Source organism: Sinocyclocheilus anshuiensis, unplaced genomic scaffold (assembly GCF_001515605.1).
Source record: "Sinocyclocheilus anshuiensis isolate Anshui unplaced genomic scaffold, SAMN03320099.WGS_v1.1 scaffold2987, whole genome shotgun sequence".
NCBI classification, from domain to species: domain Eukaryota; kingdom Metazoa; phylum Chordata; class Actinopteri; order Cypriniformes; family Cyprinidae; genus Sinocyclocheilus; species Sinocyclocheilus anshuiensis.
This window is the reverse complement of record NW_015552809.1, coordinates 121269-148119: the sequence shown is the minus strand read 5'-3', so window position 1 is coordinate 148119 and position 26851 is coordinate 121269. Positions and strand designations below refer to the sequence as shown.

General features: G+C 40.6%; 1 protein-coding gene across 1 annotated transcript in view; it reads right to left on the bottom strand.

Moving 5' to 3' along the window:
* Window positions 1-697: 697 nt before the first annotated feature.
* The window catches only part of LOC107667969 (glutamate receptor ionotropic, kainate 2-like), a 139550-nt gene continuing 113396 nt past the window's right edge, over window positions 698-26851 (bottom strand). The window contains exons 10-12 of the mRNA XM_016459703.1: window positions 20251-20476; window positions 6107-6357; window positions 698-1865 (exon numbers count right to left, since the gene is read on the bottom strand). Coding sequence (XP_016315189.1) covers window positions 1701-1865; window positions 6107-6357; window positions 20251-20476 — 642 coding nt within the window. The 3' untranslated portion in view covers window positions 698-1700. The remainder of the gene's footprint in view (window positions 1866-6106; window positions 6358-20250; window positions 20477-26851) is intronic.

The window sequence follows — 26851 nt, the reverse complement described above, 5'->3', positions numbered from 1 at the left end:
CCACCCCCGTATCAAGAGAGATATGCCAATGATTGATTTGTGTTGATAAAAATTATTACAAAATGCTGATATTCTTTAATTGTACAAAACACCTTATTATTTTTATAGAAATCTTACATTTGCACAAGTTTATATGAGGACTCTTATTCTGAAATCTGAAATCAAATTCACAAAGTACAATCATTAAACTGAAATTAAATGTAGTTATTCAAAATAACAGACATGAAATATTAATTTCAGCTATGTGTGTTCAAAGTTGCTGTGACCATCATAGAAAGAAAGAAAGAAAAATAAGAAAACATTCATTAACCAAATGAAAATGTTTTGAATAAATGCATCACAATAGTTTGTTTCGAGTTCACTCAACTAATTTTTGGAGAGTTTTTCGGATGAATCTCATGAAATGTTAAAAATTGTATTAGCAGATAATATTTCACCTCAAATTTAAAGTAAATAAATCAAATCAATATTTTTCATGCATACATGAAATTAAGCCTATTTTAGAACCATAACTTTTATTTATCCTTTGTGATATTATTGTCATGACAGTTCAAAACACATTTACCTCTCTTTACTAAAAATAAAAAATAAAGTAAAACTCACTACTGTAATATATAAAAATCAATTTTTCGTTTTTATCATTTGTTGTACTGCGTTTGATTTATGCTGATTGATTTATATATTCTGTATATTATATTCTGTAGAATAGAATCACTAATAAGCGTAATAAAAAAAAATATGCAGATGCATTATGTCGTCTGCACATTTAAAACAACAAAAACAATAAAGTAAAAAAAAAAATGCACAGACAATTTAAGTCTCATCTTATGAAATGTTGCTTCTCCATTAAAAGTATCTTATTTTAGTCATGTTTACATATTTTCACTGTAATTGAACAAAAACTGATATTTTTTGTAGGGTACTGTAAATTTGGACAGGAAATATTCAATTGTGCAATGGTTTTAATATGCTTAAAATAAACACAAATGTCGAAATATGTTGCGAGTCGAACATGTTTTTGTGAGATTCACCATTAGTCATTGTGACACTCAGCAGGGGCCTGAAAATGCAAAGAAATGAAAGTGGTATATTGCCTGTTGCTGTGTCCTGCTTCCATTGCTTGCGAGAGTGGGTGTGAAGCACGCTGAATGATTTCAGTGATATTGCTGTGCTGCTCAGCAAAGAGTGCTGCGAACTGATTGTTTCAGAGTACTTTTTTTTTTTTTTGCTCCTAAAAGTAGCACAGATACTGTATGTGTTAAAAACCTGTCCGTCTTTTGCTTCTGTATTTGTCAGGATGCGTCTCCTTGTTCTCTCTAAAGGACTCAGCTGCTCTCTGTGGATGGACAACAGCCAAGTGTGTCATCAAACCAAACATAATATGAACATAATGAGCAGACAAACCTCCTTCCGTCACACTCCTCTAGCTGTGTGTGTATTTCCTGCTAAAAGTTACCCTGAACGCTGGCACCGGTCAGTCTTGGTGATCTGGACCGATGAGGTAACTAAAATTTTGCCCAGACTCGATTTATTTCCACAGGAAATGTGTTTCCGTTTCGGCTGTTGTTTTCAGTAACTAATTGTTTGAAATGACATTTAAGATCCCTTCCCCGTATAGAAAACCGACTTCCTCCCCGCCCAAATTTCTCCCCGTGAAGTTTCCTTGTCCAAGCTCAAGAAAGAGCGAGCTGGTGTCCGTTTTAAGCCATGGTCTCTTTGCCTGGCAGTCTTCGGTCATTGAAGGTGTGCATGTTGATGACTTCATCCGTTTTGACCATGACCGGCGGCTGCGGTTTGTGTTTGAGCCGGCGCTGGCACTTGAGGGAAACCCTTAGCTCGTCCACCATGACGCTGCAGAAGGATCTCTGTGCGGACAGAAGAACACAGCTGATTGGATGTCCCTTAATTTCCAACACACAAACAAACATACTGGCTTTCAGTTCCTGGAAAGGTAGAGGACAGTGGGTGAGTTGGGTCAGTGATGGATAGCAGGGGGTGAAAGGTGGAAATGGAGATGGGATGAAATGATTATGCTGGTGTCCGTGTGGATGCACAACACGAGCATCATAACTAGCGATTTCTCTGTGGCAGATTTCACCTTGCTTCCTCCTGCCAGGATGCTGCATGATTTATTGATGCATATTATTTCAGAATTCAAATCCTGTATAACCGTATGGCCAATTAAACACACCCCCCACAAACAAGAAACAAACGGTCAGATGCTCAGCTGTGTAATGGTGAAGTAAGCAAACATGTGCTTTTCCTTTTGAAAAATAATTCAACACATTATTCAACAGCCCCAGCCTTTATAAAGTCTTACGAATAAAATTTGAAATCAATAAAAATAAACACTGATACATTAAAAAAGAACAAATCATCTATGCAGTATGTATTATGAATAATTTCATCTTGCGGCTCACAGGAAGTACTGTCTGCTTTTGTGAACAATCTGGCTTTATTTACAGCATTTTCATTTAAGATATGAGAGAGACGTGAAGATATGAAATAATAAGGTGCTTGTTAGGCATTCCAATCAGAGTGTTCTTACCCAATGATCTGCCTTCTTCATAGCGACATCCTCCATAACAGCCAATAACAGAACATTAGCATCTAGCTTATGATTACTGGCACGAACTTTAATAATTGATGGTTTAAATTTGACAAATTCAACCACACATATGAGATTAGGGGTTAAATAGAAATTATGCTCTATGTACAACATCATGCTGTTGATTACCACAGGGAAAAAAAAAAATTATATTATATATATTAGAATAATTAATTATAAGAATTACATTATGTATATTATGAATACCTTTATAATGCATTATACAAAAGGCTTTAAGCAAAGTGTTACCAAAATTACAAATAATAGTTCTATTTGTTCTATTATTAGGTATTTTAAGATAAATATTTCTGAAATGAAATATAACTATGAGTGGCACCAGGCTATGAAAGAGTAACCCTTAAACAGTACATTTTTATTATTATTTAATTATTTTTTTTTTAATTAATTAATTTTTTTTTTTTTTTTTTCTCTCATGTACTCAGTTGAAGAAATAAAAAAAAAACAGTAACACTTTACTTAAAACCTTTCAATATAATGCATAATAAAAGTAATTTTAATGCATTCATTATACATTGTAATGCATGTGTATAATGTATTGCATGATCTCATGAATAATTAGAAACAATTATAATACTTATCTATTCATTGTTGCACCATTAGAAAGTATAATGCATTAAAACACATGACAAATAAACCTACAGATATTATAATGCATTTTAATGCATTATACTTTCTAAATCAGAATTGGAAATCTATTAACAAAAACACATATGTATGTATGGACAGCGGGGACTTTCAGGAGCAAGGATTACTCTTGGAAGGTGGTGAAAGAAATTGGGGAAGAATATTCATGTAAAATGTGCAAAAAAGGAAAACAAGAAACAGAAACATTACAGTAACCCTTTTATTTAAACATTAATTTATATGTGCCTTTGTGCATGTGTGATCTTGAACATATACACTATCAATATAAAGATGCACTAAACAAATATTTGTAAAATACACAAAGAAACCATGGACAATGCTACAAAATATGTTGCAGTTCTCATGAAATACTTGATGTATTTGCCAAAATTATATACCATTCTGTTAAGTTTTATTAACAATGCAAATGATTTTAACAAGATGTAAATATATATGTTTTTGTGTTTATTTTCTGGTGGTAGGAAAACAGCAGGAAATCTACATCATATTATGTTAGAACCATTTCTACATTTGTATCTAAAGCAATAAGATTGTTGGTCAGACTGTTGGCTCTTTCCTAATCTTACAAAATAGAGGCAATTATAAAATGCTAATTTCTGGGGGAATGTGCTGCTGAGGAGCAAAAGGCATTTCCATATGATGTTTTTTCTTCTTCTGCAGAATAGTGTAAGAAAATACTGAACAAAGGACAGCAGCTCAAGTCTTGTACAAAAAATACTTTAATTGCCTCTCAATCAGTTTCAGTTGCAAGATTTGATACCTGATTTAAATGTTCTCAAATGTGTGTTTTCTATTGCATTGCTTTGTATTGAATTAAAACACTAGCAAAATCACTCATCTGGAATTTGACACTTCCATTCAGATCAAGATCCCTCAGCACTCTGTTTGAAACCATATGCTTCATAAAGCCTCTATAGTTATGATTACGTGTTCTTAAAAATAAATGTAGTCAAAGCCATTTTCAACCTTTACTTAATAGTTAACAAATTTGTTAGAAATGTAATGAACTATAGGTATTTTTTTCTTTCTATATGTATCTATATAGGCTCTAGAGCAGGGGTGCCCAAACTCTGTCCTGGAGGGCCGGTGTCCTGAAGAGTTTAGCTCCAACCCCAATTAAACACACCTGAACCAGCTAATCAAGCTCTTACTAGGCATACTAGAAACTTGAAGGCAGGTGTGTTGAGGCAAGTTGGAGCTAAACTCTGAAGGACACCGGCCCTCCAGGACCGAGTTTGGGCACCCCTGCTCTAGAGTGATGCTCAATATCATTGGCCAGTAGGTTTATCATGTGAATGTAATCATTAAACAAGGATCAGACAGCAAAATAACGCCTTGCCAGAATATTCGTGAATGTCAATACGATGACTTACAGCAAACAAACAAAAGCACTTAGAGAGATCGATACAATGAATCCGAGATGAATATAAAATACACTTCTTCCACTGAGAGTGAATAAATGGAGCTGTGCTTTCTGGGGAAACTATCAATACTTAAGCTGGCAGGTTGACCCTGTCATTGTAGTTAAACAAAAACATCCATATTTAGAGTGAACATTTTGAACGTATATATGTGAACGCTTCAAACAAAGACCTCTTTAAAGATAACCAAACTTAGACCATCTCCGTTTGCTTAGCATGTGTAATGTGAACACACAGCACGACGCGTTCATTTTACTCAGACATTTGCAAGTTATGAATATTTTGGCCATTATGGCCTTCCCATTTAAATTTAGTGCTGAAATGCAAATGGGATTAAACTAAATGATTATTCTATTTTTGTGGTGATTACAGAACAAGTGCCATTCTAACTTTTTTTTAATGACTGCAAAAATATATTCAAAAATAAACAAGGGCAATTAAATGCCTTCCAAAAAATGCAAAAATGAAGGCTCAGTGGAGAAGTAAATTATGACAAATGTATTAAAACTGATTATTAACATTCTAATAGGACAGTGTGAATGCACAGATAACTGCGTAGCCTGCTTGGCTCATCCACTCAAGCGACATTTGGTTATTTTAAAGAGAATTCCAGAGAAAACACCCTTGAAGATCAGATTTACACAGTAACTGCATCATCAAATGAAAATGAATGCTAAAAATACTAGAACAAAAGCAAATTAATAAAAGACTACCAAGTAAACCTGTCCTTTAATATACTGAGTAAAACAACAGCACATGAGTAGAATTTCCAAGATGTAAATTCTTTAAGATGCTTAAACATCATATTTGTGATGTGAAAGAACTGGAGTTCATTCATTTCTAAGTTTTTTTTTAATTATTACTTTTATTTTTTGGAGAATTATTGTCTACCTCATTATTGACTGTACACTTCAAGCATTTACTGATTCAGCTGATCAAGTATACGAGTGAAGTAGATAGGGGGAAAGAACAACACATCTGTTGACACAATGGCAGCCTTTTGAGCAAGTAAAGCCCGAGCCCTTCTGTCTTCAGAGACTTACATCAAGAAGGACTGTTTGCTCTCCAGACACAGGCACTGTCTGTAAAATATTACCAGTGAAATATACCTCACACTTTGCTTTCAGTACCACAGCATTAAAGCCAATTTTAGACAGAATTAATATTGTTTGCATTGATCTGTAACAGATTCTTTCATACTCAGAGGCATCAGTTGAACTCATCTGACTGGCTGGCTTACATTACCCACAATTCCCCCGCTGATGAAACACAAAATAGCAGACCCCTTTCTGGTGATTATATGTGATTTGTTTTCTCTAAAGAGACTTGCATAATAACCCTAAACTCTTAGTATATCCTAACAGATTGCAAATGTTCATTGCAGTCCAGAAATGTGAAAATGTTGCTTTACCTTTTCCAGCTGTGCGTTTTGTTTGGACTTATAGAGAAACTCCCCAACTGCCACAAACACAGAGAGGACGAGTCCCGCAGCCAACACTATGAAAATGCCGCCGATGTTCTGGACACCCAGCGCACTGGCCTCCTTATTCTCCTCCTCAGGACAGCCGTTTCCTCGCCACCACTTCTCCTTCATCATGTGAAGCTTCCCTTCTTCCTGTAGCTGCAGGATTGCGATGGTGATCTTATCTCTGTAAGGGGACCCTGAAAAGGGTTAGAAAGGGGAAACAAGATGCTGAGAATTAGTTCTGCTGAGCATCTGCTCATTTCGGGTGGTCAAATGGATGAAATCACAATATTGTCAAGAATGCATCATATGCTTGACCTACTCGCTCACATTTCACCTTAAAATCAAAAGAAATAAGACATAATACAGCTGCAAGCAGCAAGTCATGAGCAATTAAGCAAGCATTTCAGAGAGCATCATGCCAACTAAATTAAAGACATCTGCTGATGATTTTAAGCAAAATTGTTTTAAACCCATAAATACGATCACTTGTAATGTGTCATAATTGCTCATCACTTTTGACCAATAGGTGGAACTGCAAAAATATACAGCCTCAGATACGCTTTGGTATCGTGCCGTCAACTTTGACAACAAGTTATACAACAACAGTTTGAGATATCTAAAAGCTTTTACTAACTTTTTTTTTTTTTTTTTTACCAACAAGGTCTGATGATGATGTGTGTGAAATCTGGTGAAGATCGGACAAACGGTCTAAAACAAGATAAAAACAAAAAAAAAAAACAGGTTTTGCACCAAATCGAAATGGCCAACAGACTGTTGAAAAACATATACACTGGATTCTGTAGAACCCAGAGAATAGAAAGGGGTTTTTTTATAATACATTATTGTGTTTATAAAATATAGTATTTTATCACACAATTCAAAATGTATGATGCCCAAAATGGCCAACATGTGAAAATTGTGTATGCCGCTTCACAGCTAAAGAGTCCAGTGTTTGAGATATCTAAAAGCTTTTTCTAACTTTTTTTTTTTTTTTTTTACCAACAAGGTCTGATGATGATGTGTGTGAAATCTGGTGAAGATCGGACAAACGGTCTAAAACAAGATAAAAACAAAAAAAAAAAACAGGTTTTGCACCAAATCGAAATGGCCAACAGACTGTTGAAAAACATATACACTGGATTCTGTAGAACCCAGAGAATAGAAAGGGTTTTTTTTATAATACATTATTGTGTTTATAAAATATAGTATTTTATCACACAATTCAAAATGTATGATGCCCAAAATGGCCAACATGTGAAAATTGTGTATGCCGCTTCACAGCTAAAGAGTCCAGTCTTATTTTAGGCTAGACTGTTCAGATGATATAAGTAAAAAAGTCAATTTTTTTTTTATATCTCTTGACCAGTAGGTGGTGCTGTGCCTGAAACGCCTCATGTACCCTCAGGTCATGGTTGTTATAAAGCATACCAAATTTGGTCTGAACACATTAAAGCATTGTAGAAATATAAGTTCACATCCATTTTGGCATGCTCTTTGTCGAATATGCTGATGTACCATACGAGAACGATTTGGTCTATCGAAAAACATTTTGACTGTCCACTACCTGTGTGCCAAATTTCATAGCTTTCCTGCAAGCTGCCATAGACTCAAGAGCGAAGAAGAAGAATAGGTGCCTTCACACCTCTGGTGCTTGGCTCCTAATTTTTTCTTTAAGAAAATTAAGCCTATTGATGATAACCAGATCAGTGAGCATTATTATTATTATTTGTATTTTTTTTTCCCCAAGAATTAGTTGTTTTGGATCACAAAACAGACTGAACAATTTGTTCAAGAAAATCACTGCCTCGATGATCCGGTAACAGCGGTTCTCTAGTTAACAGTTCACTGGAGGGAAAGATTATAAGTGAATAACGAATTTAATTTCAGTCTGTTTCTAAAATGGATGGCTTCAAAAGACCATCACAAAGAGCGCAAGTATGGCCTACCTCATTTTTGGAGCTTAACATTCATGGTGAATGTCAACTACTGTTGTAGAAAAAAAAAATACTTGCAATGAAGACGCTTCAAAACATCGGACAATCTGAAATAAATGAATGAAGTCTTATTCAGATAATACTGTATAAGGTATTTATACCTTATTCTGGTATTTCTTGTACTAAGAATACACCAAGACTAAAGCACATTAAAACAAGCCGATGTGTAAAACTGTCATATTGATTGCACTACTACAAGACTTGAGGAAAGCTGAGACAGTGAAAAAGAAACATGAAATTTGTCACTGCAGTGGTGTGAGATTGTTTTTCACAGTACAGAAGTGAGAAATACAGACACTAATGCAGTACGAGCCATAAAAGCCTAATGCTGTTTGTTGAAACACAGCTCCCAGGGTGCCATTGATAACACACCAATAAAACCCAATTACATTCGAGGGACTGGCATTTCCCGCTTTTATCCATTTATTTTCTGCCTAATTAAAACTAGTTGATATTCTTAATTTGAGCTAATGTTTCCTTCTGGGCCTCCTTGCAGGCTTGGATACGTAATTCCCATCAGCCATTTTACCTCCCTCGCAAAAAGAGGTAAACAGGTCGTGTTCCCTCCATTCAGCACAGATCAAAAACGAGTAGAGAGGTGCTTTCTCATTTCACTTGAAATATGAGGTAGAACAAGAGCACTCACAAACCGCGCTGATCCTTTCATGTTGTAATAGTGGTACTGCTGTAGTTAACTCTCTATAATAAGGATTGTACTATTGCCTGAATAACTGAGAACTCAACTGTTCTTTTGCTCAAATGCACCACACAAGTATAGCAAACACAAAGCGCCCTTTATTTGCTGAAATCAAACTCTATTTTTTTTTTCATGCTCATTGTTAGTACTTAGGTCTTAGGGTTTTGTATACCAGTATTGCAGCTATCCTTTATTATTTTAGATGGTTTTGGAGACTATTATTCTCACCTATAAAATACATCATATATCATATATTCAGGCTTGCGATATATATATATGTATGTGTGTGTGTGTGTGTGTGTGTGTGTGTGTGTGTGTGTGGATGAAGTACCTTTAGGAAGTAAGGACAGAAGATAGCTTAAATGAAACAGAATGATAAGGGTTTACTTGGATACTAGTAGCTCCTCACGCACAAGCAAACTCCTGACATATGTTTGATGACATGGCTTTGTACGTGACTCTTCTTAATGATGCCTCCAGGGACGGGGCACGTCCACTGGCTGAAAGCTGACTGGGGGCCTTTCTATTTCCACAGTTCTCAAGGGGCACGCAGCACTGCCCCAGAACATTGATATACACTGCAAGTGCTACACACATTTAGCAAGACAATGAAGTCACAAGTGAAAAAGGAGCTCGCAGCGGTGCCCAAACTTAAGTGAAGTGTGCAGGTGATTCAGCGTTAAAATACTTTTCTTCAGATCCAGTACACAGTCATTTAAGTAAAGCCATTTATATGCTAACTTCCGGAAAAATGTAAACAGTGGGCAGGACTACCTGTTTTGAACAACAGACGATTGGAAGCATTATTTGGGAAACTGATTTGGTCATTCCTTGTGGTGACAAAAGAAGATGTGCTCTTGTTGTGTACTTTACATCTTAAAACAAAACAAAACTAAACTAAACTAAATAGTATATTAATATTTAATATTTAAAAAAAAGGTTAAATTAATTACATTTAGCATTATTTTAAATTATAATACATATTCATTTAATTGCAATTGACATGGAATTTGGTGTCTAACAACATTACAATCAGTTTGCACCTAAGTGTATATTGCATTTAAAATATATTATTTCAGTAATAAGTACTATTGTTAAGGCTAAAATGCTGTTAATTTCACAAGAAATGACATGTCATTATTTACTCATTCTCATGTAATTCCAAACCTGTGTTCCGTGGAACCAAAAAAAGAGGATCAGCTGTTTTTTTCACCATACAATGTCAATAGGGTCCAATTGAATTTCAGTGTATGGAGAAAAAAAAAATCTTCCAATCATAGTGTTCCAATCATACAGTTTTAGAATGACATGAAGGTGTGGGAAAAGTGGCTATTTCATACCAGAACAGAGGCAGAGCTGAATGTGAATTCACAGTGGATTGTCAGGGACTACTGCCTTCCTGAATCACCGCTGCCACCGATTTGAGGACTTCATGCATTTCACCTGTTTGTCACTTTCACCTGTCTCAGTATAAAACCAGACGTTCAACTGTGCCAAGAATGAACATATTTTCATTTAAACATCCAATTAACCAACACACCAAAGCACAGATGGTCTGAACACTGCCCCTGTCTGTTCCAGTGCAGGAACGCTTGCCAGAAGGACTCAGGATTCTCTCGCCATCACAGTTTCAACATTAATTCATCCTGCCGACTGTGTGCTGCTGAAGTCAAGAAGATATATGCTAAACGCATGCCTGTATGCAGCCAGCCTATGTTAACTGATTCCAAAAGGGTAGGATTAGCAATGGAAATGGCCTGTGCTGAGCTGTCTGGAAACGGCACACAGGGGAGTGATGATGCATCCTTTTCCATGTGCCCTGCATTTGTGCGACACAATGCAACCCCATGACACACGACTGACAAGCTAAAAGCACCCTCACTGGGTTGTCTGTTAGACAGCATACCTGACAGATTTGAACCTGCTGAGTGACAAAGCATTAATGTCGTCAAGAGGAGGCACTTGTTAGCCGGATTTTGCCGTCCATGTGAAAAGCCTGGACACCATCTTAATCTATTCATGGTTTGGAGGTCTGTGTGCTGGTTTAAGATATTCTAGGCTGTTTAGTCCCCGACACATGAACAATTAATGGTTTATAGCACAATAGTGTCAGAACACCTGCATGAATATTCATAATCCACCTTTTGGAAAGCATGCTGCCTTGATCAGCCAGTTTTATTACCAGTGTAATAAGAGAACGAGGACGGGAAACGATGAGTAAAAGAGAGGGGAACAAGATTAGGAAATAATGCTAGCAAGTTTCAAACTTATAAACAGCATGCCTTACAGCGACAGAGCTTCGGTTTCAACATCTGTCCCTTTTTCAAATAGCTACAGGGTAAATTATTTGGTAGACTCAGTCTCAGTCTGTTCAAGTCAAGTGAGTCATATTTATTTGCATAGAACTTCTCACAATCTATGTTGTTTTAAAGCAGCCTTACATATAAACAATGCATCAGACCATCTCATGTATACTGCATACAAAAAGATCGGCTGGCTTCTCTAAAACGTCTGGGATTCAGGCTGCACTAGTCTATTCAGAAACAAAGTCTTGTGAAGGTTGTGGGATGTTAAAGTTGGCATGAAATGAAAATTCACCTTATCTGTTTTCTAAGTGCATGTTATAGAACAGGGCTATTTAATTAAAGTTACAAGAGGTCCGCTCTCTATGTTTCCTTCCCAGCAGAGTTGCGGACAATACTTCTTTGGAAAGGTTATACATTTCCATTTGGGTAGCAGTAGAACAATGTAAAAAGAAAAGTCCTGAACAGTCAAAATAGCCATCAAAGATGAGGATAGTGGGCCCCAAGACCAAAGCAGTCATGCATCAATATCAGATGTTATCAGACTATTATTATTTTTACATTTAGATACCTATGTATGGCAGAAGGCCATGCGACGTGTAGAGGGTTTCAGGATTTTCCTCTTGAAGTCTGGAGCAATTTTATATTTTGCTTAAACTAAGTATCTACTGGTTTATTTGAATGTAATCATACAGGATATGACAAAATAAAAATAATTGTTTTTGCTGCATTCTCGTTTTCTGTAGTGTTTTAGTGAAAGTATTCATCTATTTTGCTAACCATGACATCTGCAGCTTTTGCAGCGCTTTCAGTTTTTATCAGGGGAGAGAAGCGACACACGAAACGAAAAGGCCTTGAATGTTTGGCTTTAGATCAAAATATTATAGGATACAGAGCCGAAAGATCATTACCATAAATGACCCTGAGCGCTTGCTGTGTGTACTGCACCGTTGTTTTGATGCGCTGCTCACTTTAAACTGCTGTTGTCATTATGTCTTGTCATCCGTTTGAACAAAGCTGGGGTCCAGAACAGACCACGGTTCGATATTTTTTAGGACCCCCGATATAGAACTTATTGTGAACAATTCATCTGTCCATGTTTTATTTTTGTATTTTTTAAAGCATTTTGACCTCATAAAATTGAATCAAAATGTCATAACTGAAAACGACAGCCGCCTTTTGAGTGATGCATGCAGGACCTTTCAATCATTTAGTCAGCTTAAACACGCACATCTCAAAACCCACCCTACATTTGCACATCGCTATACAAAAGAAAAGATCTGTCGCTACTTCTATTTCATTGCTGATTTAAGCTGGTGTTGACAAAGCTGCTCACTGGATTTGCCTTTTCAGGACACACGTTGGACACAATTATTGGCAGCCCTAGAAATTCTTATGAGTAAAATATCTGTGAAGTATATTCCCATTCATATTTACAATTTTGAGCATACCAGGGTGATTATGAACATTAAATTATCCAGCCATGGCTTCCTGTTTCACAGGAATATAAATAGGAGGGAAAACAAAGGCCAAATTCCCTTAATTATCCATCACAATGAGAAAAACCAAAGAATATATTTCTGATGTGCAGCAAACGATAATTGAGCTTCACAAATTAGAAAGTGACTTTAAGAAAAGAGCTAGAGCAGTGAAAATTCCCATTTTCACCATCAGGGCAATAATTAAGAATTTCCAATCAACAGAAAATGTTACAAATCTGCCTGGAAGAGGACGTGTGTCTATATCATTCTAATGCACGGTGAGGAGGAGAGTTTGAGTGGCTAAAGACTCTCCAAGGACCACAGCTAGAGAAATGCAGAAAATAGTTGAGTCTCAGGCAGTGTTCGAACTATACCGTGGACTTTGGGGGAGCCCACTTTTTTTTTTTATAACGGGGGGGGGGGGGGGATAGGTGAAACAACAAACAGCCACCCACAAATAGTCTATAAACAAAGCATCAGGCTGTCTTTGAGTTCACATGAACAACGGTTAAAGTTACTCGTCGTCAGGCTACAGAAGAATACCATAATTACTCCATTCAATTAGGCCTAAGACATCGAGAGTCACTCAGACCTATAACAACCCAGCCACAACACATAATTGTGAATAACATGCCTTACCTTAACACAGAATCGACCACAGAGTCCAACGTTTATATTTTTTCTACGAATCTTTAAGTTAACGTACTAAACATGAGTGGAATTTGCACCGCAGCGCCCCCACACCTTGATGCTCATGACAAGAATAGCATGTATAGTTATCTTTATTGAAGTGAATTAGGTTTAAATCGCCGTCATACATGAATGAATTAATGATATTTTTGCAATTTTACACATAATAATCCACGATGATCACATTACACAAAACTGAAATTGCATGTCAAAATAACACATTGTCAATATTTTTTGAGACCCCCCAAAATTTCACAAATCACGTTTTCAGGGGAGCCCATGTCTTATTAAGGGGAGCCGAGCTCCCCCTAGCTCCCCCGTAGTTCGCACCCTGGTCTCAGGGTCAGAAAACCTTCAAAAAAAAAAAATCAAACAGCACCTACACCACATGTTGTTTGGGAGGGTTTCAAGAAAAAAAATCAAGAAAAGAAAATGCTCTCATCCAAAAAGAGTCAGACACGACTGGAACTTCAAATGGTACTGGCTTCTATGGTCAGATGTAAGTAAACAATTAGCTTTTTAGCAACAAACACTCAAGATGGGTTTGGTGCACACAGGGATAAAAAGTACCCCAATGTGTACAATGAAATATACTGCTGTATTTTTGATGTTGTGGGCCTATATTTCTGCTGGAGGTCCTGGACATCTTGTTTAGACACATGGCACCATGGATTCTATCAAATACCAACAGATAAAAAATCAAAAAGTGACTGACTCTGTTAGAAATCTTATAATGGGCCATGTTTGTATCTTCCAACCGGACAATAATCCAAAAACAAACCTTAGAAACAACACAAAAATGGGTCACTGGGCACAAAACCAAGCTTCTGTTATGGCCATTCCAGTCCTCTGACCTGAAGCCTATAGAAAATGAGCATGGTGAACCGAAGAGGAGAAGCACCATCATGGAGCTGGGAATCTGAAGGGTCTGGAGAGATTCTGGATGAAGGAATTGTCTCTGATCTCTTGTCAGGTGCTCTCTAACCTAATCCGGCATTATAGGAGAAAACTCAAGAGATGTTATTATGCCAAATGGAGGTTTCAAAAAGCATTGAATAAAAGGGTGCCGTTAATTGTGTCAAATGTGTATTAGAGAAAAAACATTTATGTCATAATGATATTTCCCCCCATATATTTTAATTTCTAATAGGATTCATATATGTTCTTATATGGAAACTGAATACATATATTTGTGTATGGAATTATTTTTGTATTACATGCAAGAATGACAATAATACTACGGAGCCCCTAAAGGGACACGGTGGTGGAAAAAAATCAGATTGTATCTTTGCGAGAGAACGCAAAAGTTTTGCGAGGGAACGCAAAGTTTCTCGAGGGAACGCAAAAAAAATGTCCTCCCACCCCGAATTTTTTTTCCACCACCATGTCCCTTTAGGGGCTCCGTATAATACAGAGTCAGTACACAAGCGAGTATTAGATGACATAATTTTCATTTTTGTGTAAATGACCAAACTACTAAAATCTTTTTGCTGTTATGTTGTTATGTGCTTCATTGTTCCTTTCAGTGTGGAAACTTCTTGTTTCGTTTCAAGTTAGGACATGATGTCATCCTTCTCATTACATTTAACATCTTCATACGCTTTTTTATAACTTTACCAAAAGCTTATTTGTATGGTATTCCAATTGGAACAAGAATATATTTTAAGGTATATTTTACTATAATGCATGCACAATTAGTTGCATATGCCAGGCAGTGGGAAGCCTCTGGGCAAGTGTCCAATCTGCAGGCAGGTTAATCTGTACTTCAAAATTGAATGAACACAGATACACAAAGCCACATAATACTGAACACAACACACCAGTTCATACGCAGTACACTGAATGAGTGAAACAAAGCTAACGGTTTACATTCATTAGGCTGATTGACTTGGTGCTTGAGGTAGAAGAATCAGGCTTCAGAGGTGGCCAAAAGGCTTTTGATCCTTACATTAAGTTGCCTTTTCCATTCTTGGTTATTTTGGTCCTTCCAAAGCAATTATGCATGCAATGGATCACACTGTTGGGGAAGCAACATGGGGAAGCAACATATTACTAGTGATAATATTACTTTCCCCAGGAACTAGTAGGGTAACTACAAATACGATTTCAGCAATATTACAGTTACCATCCATAACATATCTATACAATGTTACTTTTGTTGCCTCACTCCTACTGATTTGAAATCCAGCAATCCACTCATCTCTAGATCCATTTTCATACTAGTCAGAAAATTGTCAAATGTAAATTGTGGCATTACACACACTTGCATTACAAGGCTTGTCCACCCACATCCCTTTGATCTTGATATACTTTATTCTCAACTTTTATCAAGTCTTTCTAGAATCTTGCATGAATATTGACAACATACATAAAATATGTATATAATTTATGAGATTAATCACATGCTATCGGAATTATAGTAAACATGAGTTTCCTAGTTGGAAATTGGACATGAACGGGCCATTGTTGGGTGGGTAATAACCCAAGTAATAAACAATTTGAAAGCAGTGATGAGTAATAAAAAATAATGTTATATATATATATATATATATATATATATTTTTTTTTTTTTGTAACAAGCCTAACACTGCAAATGAAAATACTCTCTCTCTCTCTCTCTCTCTCTCAAATGGTATCATGCTTATTTTGTCCAAAGAAATGTGAAGAAAATCATAGTAAACCGTATTCCCTCTTCTACAGATCTGTGACAAGGGTAGTGTTTTTAGGGTCATTGTGTTAAGATGTCTTACAGCAGTATCGTGCACAATTCTGGATGTTTTCTGACTCAAGTCGCACTGAGGACAGTTTTTCTTCTTCTACATTTCTACTGCTGACACAGCCCGCAGCCGCATGTATAACCGGATTAAGACAATCTGCTACTGAGACTGATAATCTTATGCACGGGGGGGAAACGCCTCACAGTTTTTCTTTTCATTTATTTATCTCATCCATTCGTCTATTTCATGCACCTTTGCCTCGGGGTCCGCATTTCTGCACATTCACTGAGCCGCTAAGCGGCGTTCAGAGATGCTAACCTCAACTGCTTCACCTTCACCGACAGAGCCAGACAGTCATTAATCAAAATGAAATGAAGATTTGAGTCGACGCAGCATACACTTCTGCATGGCAGAGATGTGTTGATAAATGACTGTGTTTCTCATTTCAGTCAGACTGTTCAATGATTCATGTTTTCGTTGAGGTGTACGACAAATCTTTTTTGAAAGGTAATGCTGCTGAGACTATGTATTTTGGCACAATAGAAATTGTTTTCATTTGATTATGCAGATTTGCTTAGCTCTTGGCAAATATATGACTGATTATTGATTAGGGCAGTGAAGTCAATATCTGCAGCAGCAATTTTCTTTCAGATATTGATTGAAAACAGAAAAGCCGCAGTAGCATTAGCAATCATTGTTTTGGGGCTATACGTGCTTTTTAGGTACCATCTGTCACTATCATGGACTTTTAGTTTGTTTTCTTTCCTCATGTTTCCCTTGACCTAGTTTTCCGTCGTGCCTGATTAGTTCATTCTGTTCACCTGTGTCTAGTTAATTATGTTTATTGGTCTGTGAACTTAAGTTCCTGTCTGTGCTGCCTTATGCCGAGTTCACACTGCACGATTTTAGCCCGATTTTCAACTCGCCAACAGGTTTTGCGAAATCGCCGACAAATGCCCGAAATCGGAGGCAAATCGGTGCTCATTCACGCGAGTGACAATCACGCAGTGTGAATTATCAAAGACGCGATCTGAGGGAATCGCCGATGCGTCGCCGACGCCCGTGAAATATTTGGCATGCTAAATATCTGGAGCTGTCGGCGATTCACAATCATGCTGTGTGAAATGATTTCTGACTGAAAACTACATCGGCGATGACCTACAGCCAATGAGAGACCAAGATACAGGGCAGCGGGAAGTTCGGGGAGGAGTTATATGAAACGTAGTTTGTGGACCAGTGTTGCCAAATCCGCGATTGCCGCCGGTTGTTTTTTTATGTCAGCAGGTTGAAGCAACCCCGATAACGTGATATTTAGGCCCTGGAATGTGAATTGTACCAGGAAAACTCCGCCAAAAAAATTTGTATTTTACCCCCCGAAAGCAATTGGGCTATTTTCAGGCTAGTTTTGAGTAGTAATTGGGCGGGTTTTGTAGTGAAAATCTGGCAACCCTGCACCAGACAGAGCTGTCGGCGATTCTTCCTATTGTAAAGTCATGCAGTGTGTAACCTCCTGTCGTCGTTCCATTGAGCAGTGTGAACACAGCAACAACTGAATGCTACCCCAGATAGTCGTTCAGCGTGAAACCAACAGTGATGCGACGTCTTTGAAAATCGTGCAGTGTGAACTCGGCATTAGTTTGTCAGATCTTGTCTATGTTTTCACGTGTGCTAAGCCTTCCTCTTGTGGATTTACCTTCTGTGTGGATTATTAAAGATAATTTTACCTTCATCATCTTCGTGAGTGTTTTGAGTGCACCTGAGTGTGACAGAAGATCTGACCAAACAGGAAGTTAAGCGGTGCATTTCCCTTCGTTTGCTTTCTTGTCCTCGAGGGAATTTTGCCGCCTTTGTGTAGTGGGTACTGGTGAGAAACGGATCCCAGTTCACCGTCTGCCATGCTGATGTGGAACTCACCAGCCCCACTACGAACCCAGAGCCCAGCCAAATACCACCCCGCTGCGTGGAGCAACAGCCAGAGCCCACCGCAGACGGAGAGCCATCGCCCACCTCGACCGACGAGCCATCGCCTAATGGAGCGACAGAGCTGAGGATCGCCCCGGAGCCAGAGCCTCATGGAACGTCTGACCAGGTGCGTGAGCCGGCAACAATGCCTGCCACAGAGGATTATACAGTGGAGAGCGAGGGCGCGGAGAAAAGCCCCGCCCACTGTGCCACCGCTGTGAGCTGCAGCTGGACTCAGGGGATTTAATAGACTTTTATTCAGAACTATCCAGTCTTCCATCATCATCTGAAATCTCTTCCTGTCCTGTTATGGCCATGGAGGCCGTTTATGAACTGTTCATCTGCTCTGAACTGTCTGTCTGTCCCATCACGAGCATGGAGGTCGTGCCCAAAATGTTTGTCTGCCCTGATCTGTCTGAACTGTCTATCTGCCCTGAACAGTCTGCCTGTCCTGTCTCAACCAAGGAGATCGTTCCCCTATCTCTGGGGCTCCCAGTGCTGGGAGTGGCAATTTGGTGTGTGTGGGCAGGACACACCATCCCTCAACCCCCGGACTGCTCAAAACTCCCACCCAGCCTCCCTCTCCCACCACCTCTTCATCAGTCCTCACCAACACCTCCGCTGTCCCCTGTCAGCCCCTCTGCTCACCCTCAGCCCACCATTGGTCATGTGGGTTCGCCGCGGGTCTGCCAGTCTCCATCGGCGTTGTGGCTGGAAGATCCCTTTTCTCCGCCTCCAGCCTCCGAGTCCCAGACTCCGCCTCGGCCCGTCGACCCAGCAGCTCCACCATGGCTCCTAGCTCCCTCCTCTCCACCGTGGCCCATCAGTCCACCAGCTCTGCCGGGCTCCCTCATCCCTCCGGCTCCGCCTTGTTCAATCGTCGACCCGCCATCGCCTCAGGACTCCACTCCTCCGGCTGCGCCTTGTCGATCCGTCCCACTGGCACCGTTGGGCTCCTCCCTCCCTCCAGTTCCACCTTGGTCCTCTGTCGCTCCGGCTCCACCGCAGCCTTCCGGATCCCCGCCTACTCCTCGGTTGCCTGAGCCATCTGCTCCGCCTTGGCCCTCCGGATCCTCCCCGTTGCCCTGACTCATCGTCTCTCTGTCTCCGCCACGGGCTCCTCTCCCACCTGCTCCACCACTGTCGGTCGGCCCCTGGAGTCGTCAGCCATTCCTCCACCATGGCTCCTCCCTCCATTGGCTCCACCGTGGGCCGTCATGTTGGCTGTGGTCTGGGTCCCGCCTGGCTCCTCCTGCTCCAAGTCCCTCCTGTCTCCATCCTGGCTCCTCCCTCTCTCTGATCCGCCCTGGCTCCTCCTGTCTCCATCCTGGCTCTTCCCTCCATCAGATCCACCATGGTTCCTCCTTATTCCTCCGTGGCTCCTCCCTCCGTCATTGCCGCCCTGCCTTCCTGCCTACCCTTCGCCATCCCCTGTTACTATCCCAACTCCGCCCCTTTGTCCTCCTCCTAAGTCCCCTCCATCCCTCCTTTTTGTTACGGCGCGAAGTCGCGCCTGGCCGGAGGGGGGAGTACTGTCACTATCATGGACTCTTAGTTTGTTGTCTTTCCGCATGTTTCCCTTTACCTAGTTTTCCCTCTTGTCTGATTAGTTAATTCTGTTCACCTGTGTCTAGTTAATTATATTTATTTGTCTGTGTACTTAAGTTCCTGTCTGTGCTGCCTTAGTTTGTCAGATCTTGTCTATGTTTTCACATGTGCTAAGCCTTCCTCTTGTGGATTTACCTTCTGTGTGGAATATTAAAGATAATTTTACCTTCATCATCTTCGTGAGTGTTTTGAGTGCACCTGAGTGTGACACCATCCAGATATCAATCATATTTCAAATGCAGATTTTAGGAAAAAATATAGAGTAAGATTTTGATGTAAAGTTAAGAATTCCACTAATTAAATGGCTATGTACCAAATAATAAAAGAAGGACATGAGATATTGACAAATTATATTCTTTGCAAAAAGTGGTAAACTGCAAGTGTTACTTTAAAGAGATATTTCTACCTGATTTAACCAATATAAAGCAGTTTTGGTGCTATAAATTAACATGTTTGTTAGGTTGATTCAGCAATATTCAAATTTTTGACTTGAATGAATGAAGTTAATTTATGTTACCATTTTATTCAGTGCAAGCTTAAAACATGAATCTATAATGCAGTTTTAAATTCAATTCAGTTGTCAAGTAAATGTAAACTGATAAATTATTCAAATAAGACTGATAAATATGCCTTACCCATTGGGGTGCCAACTCCGTAGGCCTTGGAGTCTATGAGGCCTCCGATCTGTGTGAGGTTGCAGTTGCGCTGAGTGACAAATTCGATGGTGGTGGACTCCATAAGGAAAGCATAATCTGAGGTGAGTACACGTTCAATTCCTTCCTCGATGCTCTTCACCATGACTGAATGTCTTCGACTGCTCATGAACTCCCACATCTTATCATACGTGGAGATCTTTGTTTTCTGGGACAAGAAGTCAAATTCATTATCAGATTTTAATACATAAATGCTTTTTGACACATGATATGCTTTCCTTCTATTATGGCATTACATTTGCACATTTCAATAATAAACAGAATGGACAATATTTGAGCTTGAATACAACAACAACAACAAAAAAGCTACAGATGATCTAATAATAAATCTAAAATAAGAAAGAAATGCTGAAATACACAGCAGCATAGCAAAATATTGACAAGTTCAAAAGTATTTTCAGAGAAATAGCCTACCTTTTGAATAACACTTTTATTTGTAAATGAAATCAAGACAAGCTAATAAAAGTGAAGTTACTTGCACTCTTTGCATGAATTAATTTAATCATCAATGCTGAATAAGCATGGAATATATAAATTACGTTTGTTACATGCATTGTGTTTCACTCATTGTACTGACATTGGTTTTGACCAGTATTTAGAAATCACAAAGAAAAGTCAAAATATTTAATATACTAAAATAAATTAAATAAATGTGGACATATTTAATTATAAACATTTAAGTAATATAATGTATTATAAATTAAAAAAAAAAATCAACATATGAAGTCTTTCAATTCACTATTATGAACCTCAAATGATTCACAGATATTTGTCTCTAAAGTCGCATGCCTACAAATACAAATGAGATCACATAGAATTATCAACCACCCACATAACAGCTTTTCTCGCTCACACTGCTCTCCTGCTGGGAACACAAAGCGTATGCAGGTATTTTTTCAAAATAATATTTTTAAGAGAAGTCATACAGCTATTGGTTAAAATGTCATATTTGTGCACCCTTTACATGATTACTACGGCACAAATTTTCGCAAAAGCATACAAATCTGTTTATGACTAATACTGACTAATCTCCAAAACTGAAATGTGTACCAACAGCATGCAAATTAATACCATCTTATTCCAGTAGAACTACAAATAAACCCCTAATCAACTTAGATATTAAGGTCAGTAGCAAGAGAATTGCAAAGAATCTTCAACCATTTTAAACTCAGGTCTTTTTGTGCCTCTGAGAACACATTTGATGGCATTTGAAACCTAATTAAGTCACATACTCAAGGTCCTGCCTACCATTATTGTGTGTAATGACTTTTTGTGGCCGGTCGATATTTTAGATCAACTAGGTGATTTGCCAAGTGCCTATCAGAATCTTCTGGAGTTACCCTTGACAAATCAGCCGATTGCACATGTAGACTACGCCTGCTGATGAGGCAAAACCATAGGGGGCCGAGATAGATAGACAGAAAGAAAGAGCAGGAAAATAAAACCTCAAGTAATAAATAACCAAATAAATATTTCTTCTCACTGGTGTATTGTACTATTCAACTTGTATACAACTTGCATATGCATTTTGGGGAAGGCAGTCCACTAGGTTTTGGAACAGAGCTTACCATTGGACCATATGCCATAAAAACGTCTCAGGTTACTTATGTAACCATGGTTCCCTGAGAAGGACACGAGACACTGCGTCCTCTAGGTGTCGCTATGGGGAACGCCTCAATGTGACCCGTGTCTGAAGCATACATTCAAAACAACAACAACACATTGGCCAGCGACAGCCTATGACGTCACTACCAGTGAGACCACAGTATAAAGAGGTGCCGGGAGAACACGTCATCTGTTTCTTCTTCTGAAGCTTACATCCGAAGCATGGCAAGGAAACTAGAGGACGCAGTGTCTCGTTCCCTTCTCAGGGAACCATGGTTACATACGTAACCTGAGACGTTCCCTTTTGAGGGAACTTCGAACTGTGTCCTCTAGGGGTCGTTATGGGGAATGGTATACCCACGCCACCATGCTGAGGGGAGTGCATGCCAAACCACAGGCGAGCACTAAGTACCAACTCTACCAAAGCTTTAAGGGAGTTGCCCCAGGGACGGTTAGACGGCTGTCAGTGACACAACAGACCCCTAGTAGCAACACCCTGTTAAAGTAGGTATCACTGATGATACATAGGTAGAGTGGTGCCCAAGGTGGATCCGGGGCCTGACCGACTCAAAGAAAGGGCACGAAGCCGCAGCGAGTAACCCCTACCATACAGGATTTTTAGAAAGAACGCAAAATGATTGATGTGCGAACTTACCACAGCGTGGATTTTAGGAAGTGCACAGAGACTTCATGTGCGCACTTACCATAACATGGATTTTAAAGATACCATTACTAAGGGGCCCTAGAGACTGTTTACTAGACAGACCTAGAGACCTTATGTGACCGTGGCACTCTGAGGGAGCAGTCCATAGCATATACAGAGCGTACATAGATGGAAATGGTGCATCCCATAGAACAATACGTCTGAGAAGTCACCAACTCATCATCATTGTCATAATGCTGGCCTGGCTAGCAGTAAGTTACCTAGCTGAGGGAGCATAACACCCAGAGACAGATGCTCGACCTACAGCATGTTCGTAGAAATCCTGAAGGGTAAGCGTACTGCAAGCTTAGCCAAAAAAACTCAGCGTATCAGGGAGGCAAAGGAAGGGCCTAGTTCGCCTGATGTTGCTGGTTCCAGGTGCTCTGGGAAACAGAGAACTCAACTTTCAGTGTGAGAGGAGAACTCCGACTCCGAGGTCATCACCGTAAAAGTCGATAGCCAAGGCTCTGAGTCCAGCAGAGGGGGTGCTCACCGAGGACCTACCCTAGACGAGGACAGAAACACACAGGTCCCGGCAACACTGCAAAGAATGCTAGCAGAAGGATTCACACAACCACCAGCAATACATTTATTTAAAAATGGATCGTACTCACCCACCATGGTTCCCGCGCTTGAGCTCCGTTCAAGAGGCGAAGCCTGAAGAAGCCTCGAGTCCGGACCATCAGTAAGGTAGTTTCTATGTAAGACACAGAACCAACCAAAACATCATAGGTCCAGCATAAGAGACTGCAGTGCAGGCGCAGGAGGTTCCTACCTAACCTTGGTCAGGTGGAATTGATGGTGGTTATAGGGGAATTTAGGAAGGGGATGATGAGGGCAGAAGTTAAACCCACCGAAGGAGGTGAGTAGATGTTTAGGTCTTACTCTGGTCCGGACGAGAGCATTGAGAACACCTTGTCTGGATCACCTCCCTCAGGTCTTGCCTACCTCCCTTTGACTCGCGCTTCCTCCTAGCCCCACCCGCAGGCAGGGAGGGGCACGAGTCACGACACTAGCCTTCTGTGTCCGTCTCTGATCCTCAGACCGAGACGACCCAGGACCCCTCCATTGTTCGTGCTCAGACTTGGACCTTTGTGGAATGAAGGTTTTGAAGGCCGCTGTGCACGCCTTCGCCTCCCTAAACTCTCATACCTCAGGGAACCCAGTGTACTCAGACCCACTTTGCAGAGGGGTGACTGGTTCACCATGATGGCAGTATGATGCAACTAGCGGACTGCAGAGTGGAGTAAAGCCGCTCGACGCCTCAGCAAGAGGAGCTCCATTCCGAGAAAGGATATCCTGACATAGGAAGCCCCTCGGGGCGAACATGGATATGGCGTCCCAGTCAGGGCAGCCTAAGAGGCATAAGCCCAGCCCGGACGTCCAGGAGGGGGGCATCTCACAAAGCATACACTCCGGAGAGCTCACCAGAAGGAAGGACCCGCAGGTCCTGGGATTGCAGTGCTGTACTGGGGACCTGATGACCAAGAAGGCTCCCACAGAAGCCTAATGACTTGGCCACATGATCCAGGAAGCATGAAGCCGGAAACAGGGATATCATCCAGTCTGGATCCTGTATCGACGAGTGAGGTCATCACCGTAAAAGTCGATAGCTAAGGTTCTGAGTCCAGCAGAGGGGGTGCTCACCGAGGACCTACCCTAGACAAGGACAGAAACACAGGTCCCAGAAACACTGCAAAGAAGGCTAGCAGAAGGATTCACACTACCACCAGCGATTACATTTATTGAAAATGGATCGTACTCACCCACCATGGTTCCCACGCATGAGCTCTGTTCAAGAAGCGAAGCCCGAAGAAGCCTCGAGTCCGGACCATCAGTAAGGTGGTTACTATGTAAGACACAGAACCAACCAAAACATCATAGGTCCAGCATAAGAGACTGCAGTGCAGGCGCAGGAGGTTCCTACCTAACCTTGGTCAGGTGGAATTGATGGTGGTTATAGGGGAATTTAGGAAGGGGATGATGAGGGCAGAAGTTAAACCCACCGAACCCGCGCTTGAGCTCCGTTCAAGAGGCGAAGCCTGAAGAAGCCTCGAGTCCGGACCATCAGTAAGGTAGTTTCTATGTAAGACACAGAACCAACCAAAACATCATAGGTCCAGCATAAGAGACTGCAGTGCAGGCGCAGGAGGTTCCTACCTAACCTTGGTCAGGTGGAATTGATGGTGGTTATAGGGGAATTTAGGAAGGGGAAGATGAGGGCAGATGTTAAAACCCCCGAAGGAGGTGAGTAGATGTTTAGGTCTTACTCTGGTCCGGACGAGAGCATTGAGAACACCTTGTCTGGATCACCTCCCTCAGGTCTTGCCTACCTCCCTTTGACTCGCGCTTCCTCCTAGCCCCACCCGCAGGCAGGGAGGGGCACGAGTCACGACACTAGCCTTCTGTGTCCGTCTCTGATCCTCAGACCGAGACGACCCAGGACCCCTCCATTGTTCGTGCTCAGACTTGGACCTTTGTGGAATGAAGGTTTTGAAGGCCGCTGTGCACGCCTTCGCCTCCCTAAACTTCTCGGCCACCGTCTCGACGGAGGTACTAAAAAGTTCGGAAGGCGAAACCGGAGCATCGAGGAGAAAGCCCTTCTCTTTCTTCCCGATATCTGCCAGGTTCACCCACAGATGTCTCTCCGTTACTTCCATGGCCACCATAGATCTGCCCATAGCAGAGGCAGACTGCTTAGTAGCACGGAGAGCAAGTACCCTGGTGCAGTGCAGCTCAGCTTCCTCGTCAGGGGAAAGGCCCTGCCCTTTATCCAGGTCTTTCAGCAGATCAGCTGGGTACGCCTGAAGCACCGCCATCGTGTGCAATGAAGCGACAGTCTGACCTGCTGCTGCGTATGCTCTGCCATTTAAGTGAGATGTATCCTGAAGGGGCTTAGATGGCAAGGAGGAAGCCTTGAGAGAGGATGTCTCAAACTGAAGCAGTTCAGTTTGAAAGCTTGATATTGTGGAGGTGTGGACACTTACATTTGAGTTCATGACCCAGACGTGCTGGTCGATTCTCTTCAGTGTTTGTTGGTATTGGTTGATAGACGTGTCATTCCAAGTCTTCGTGAACATCATATTGAGCCAAGTACTGCAAAATTATCAAGTAAAAGCTACATTATCATTAGGATAAATATTAAGAGGGAAACTCATTTAAAAAATCTGTGTTTTAAATGAGATTACACTGTATCTTTTGCTCCCATCTCAGATATTAAAGTAGTTGCATTAGGGGGCTCGCACAGGTGCCCAGATTCATAGCTGGATAGTAGACGAGGAAGGCCAAACACATCTCATCTGAAGTTGAGTATCCCCCCCTGCAGGCAGAAAAAGGGAGTTTTACACATAATTGTTCCTCTCTATATGAAGTATTAGACAAATAGAGTTCTGCAGGGATGATGTGTTTTTGTGGGCCAAAATCTGGAAACGGGCATTTTAGCACATACAGTTCCATTGTCCAGATGTCAATGGGTTTTTTGAATGGGTTTTTGGTTAAATGCCTGATATAAGGTCTGTGGTGAACACAAGCTCAAGATATTTTCATTTTTATTCAATGACATAAAATACAAATTTGTGATTTTTTTTTAGCTTTTACTCGTCTCGAAAGAGGCGATTGCTAACAAGTGTCTAAAAAGGTTTGTTAAATAAAGACTGAAAGAGTTTTCAGAAGGTAAGTGGTGGCGATGCTAAAGTCATGCGACTGTGGTGCAGTTAATTTATAGCTTACGTTTAGCTTTTTACTTCTGGTATGCCCTGCCATTTAAGCGAGATGTAGCCTGAAGGGGCTTAGATGGCAAGGAGGAAGCCTTGAGAGAGGATGTCTCACCCACAGAGAGATAGCTAGCCAGCGTTTCTTCTATAGGGGACATCCTCTCATAGCCGCTTTCATGCATCCCTTCTATGTTGGCATAACTCGTATGGATGTGAGAGGAAAACGGCCTCCTACATTCGTTTTCGATCTCCGTATGGAGATCAGGAAGAAAAGAAAGGCTCACTTGAGCTGGGGGGCTATGGTCAGAAAGATAACGCTCGTCAAGATGACCTCGTGGTGCCATCTTCCTGGCGTGCTTCCACGGCAAGTCTCGCCGTGGTGCGTTCCATAACCTCCAATAGCTCATCATACGCAGGGCAGGAGGGTTGGGAGGGCTCAGCCTCAACTTCTTTGCCCCCCTCAGACATCTCCTGCTCTTCCTGGGCAGAACCCAGCAGGGCA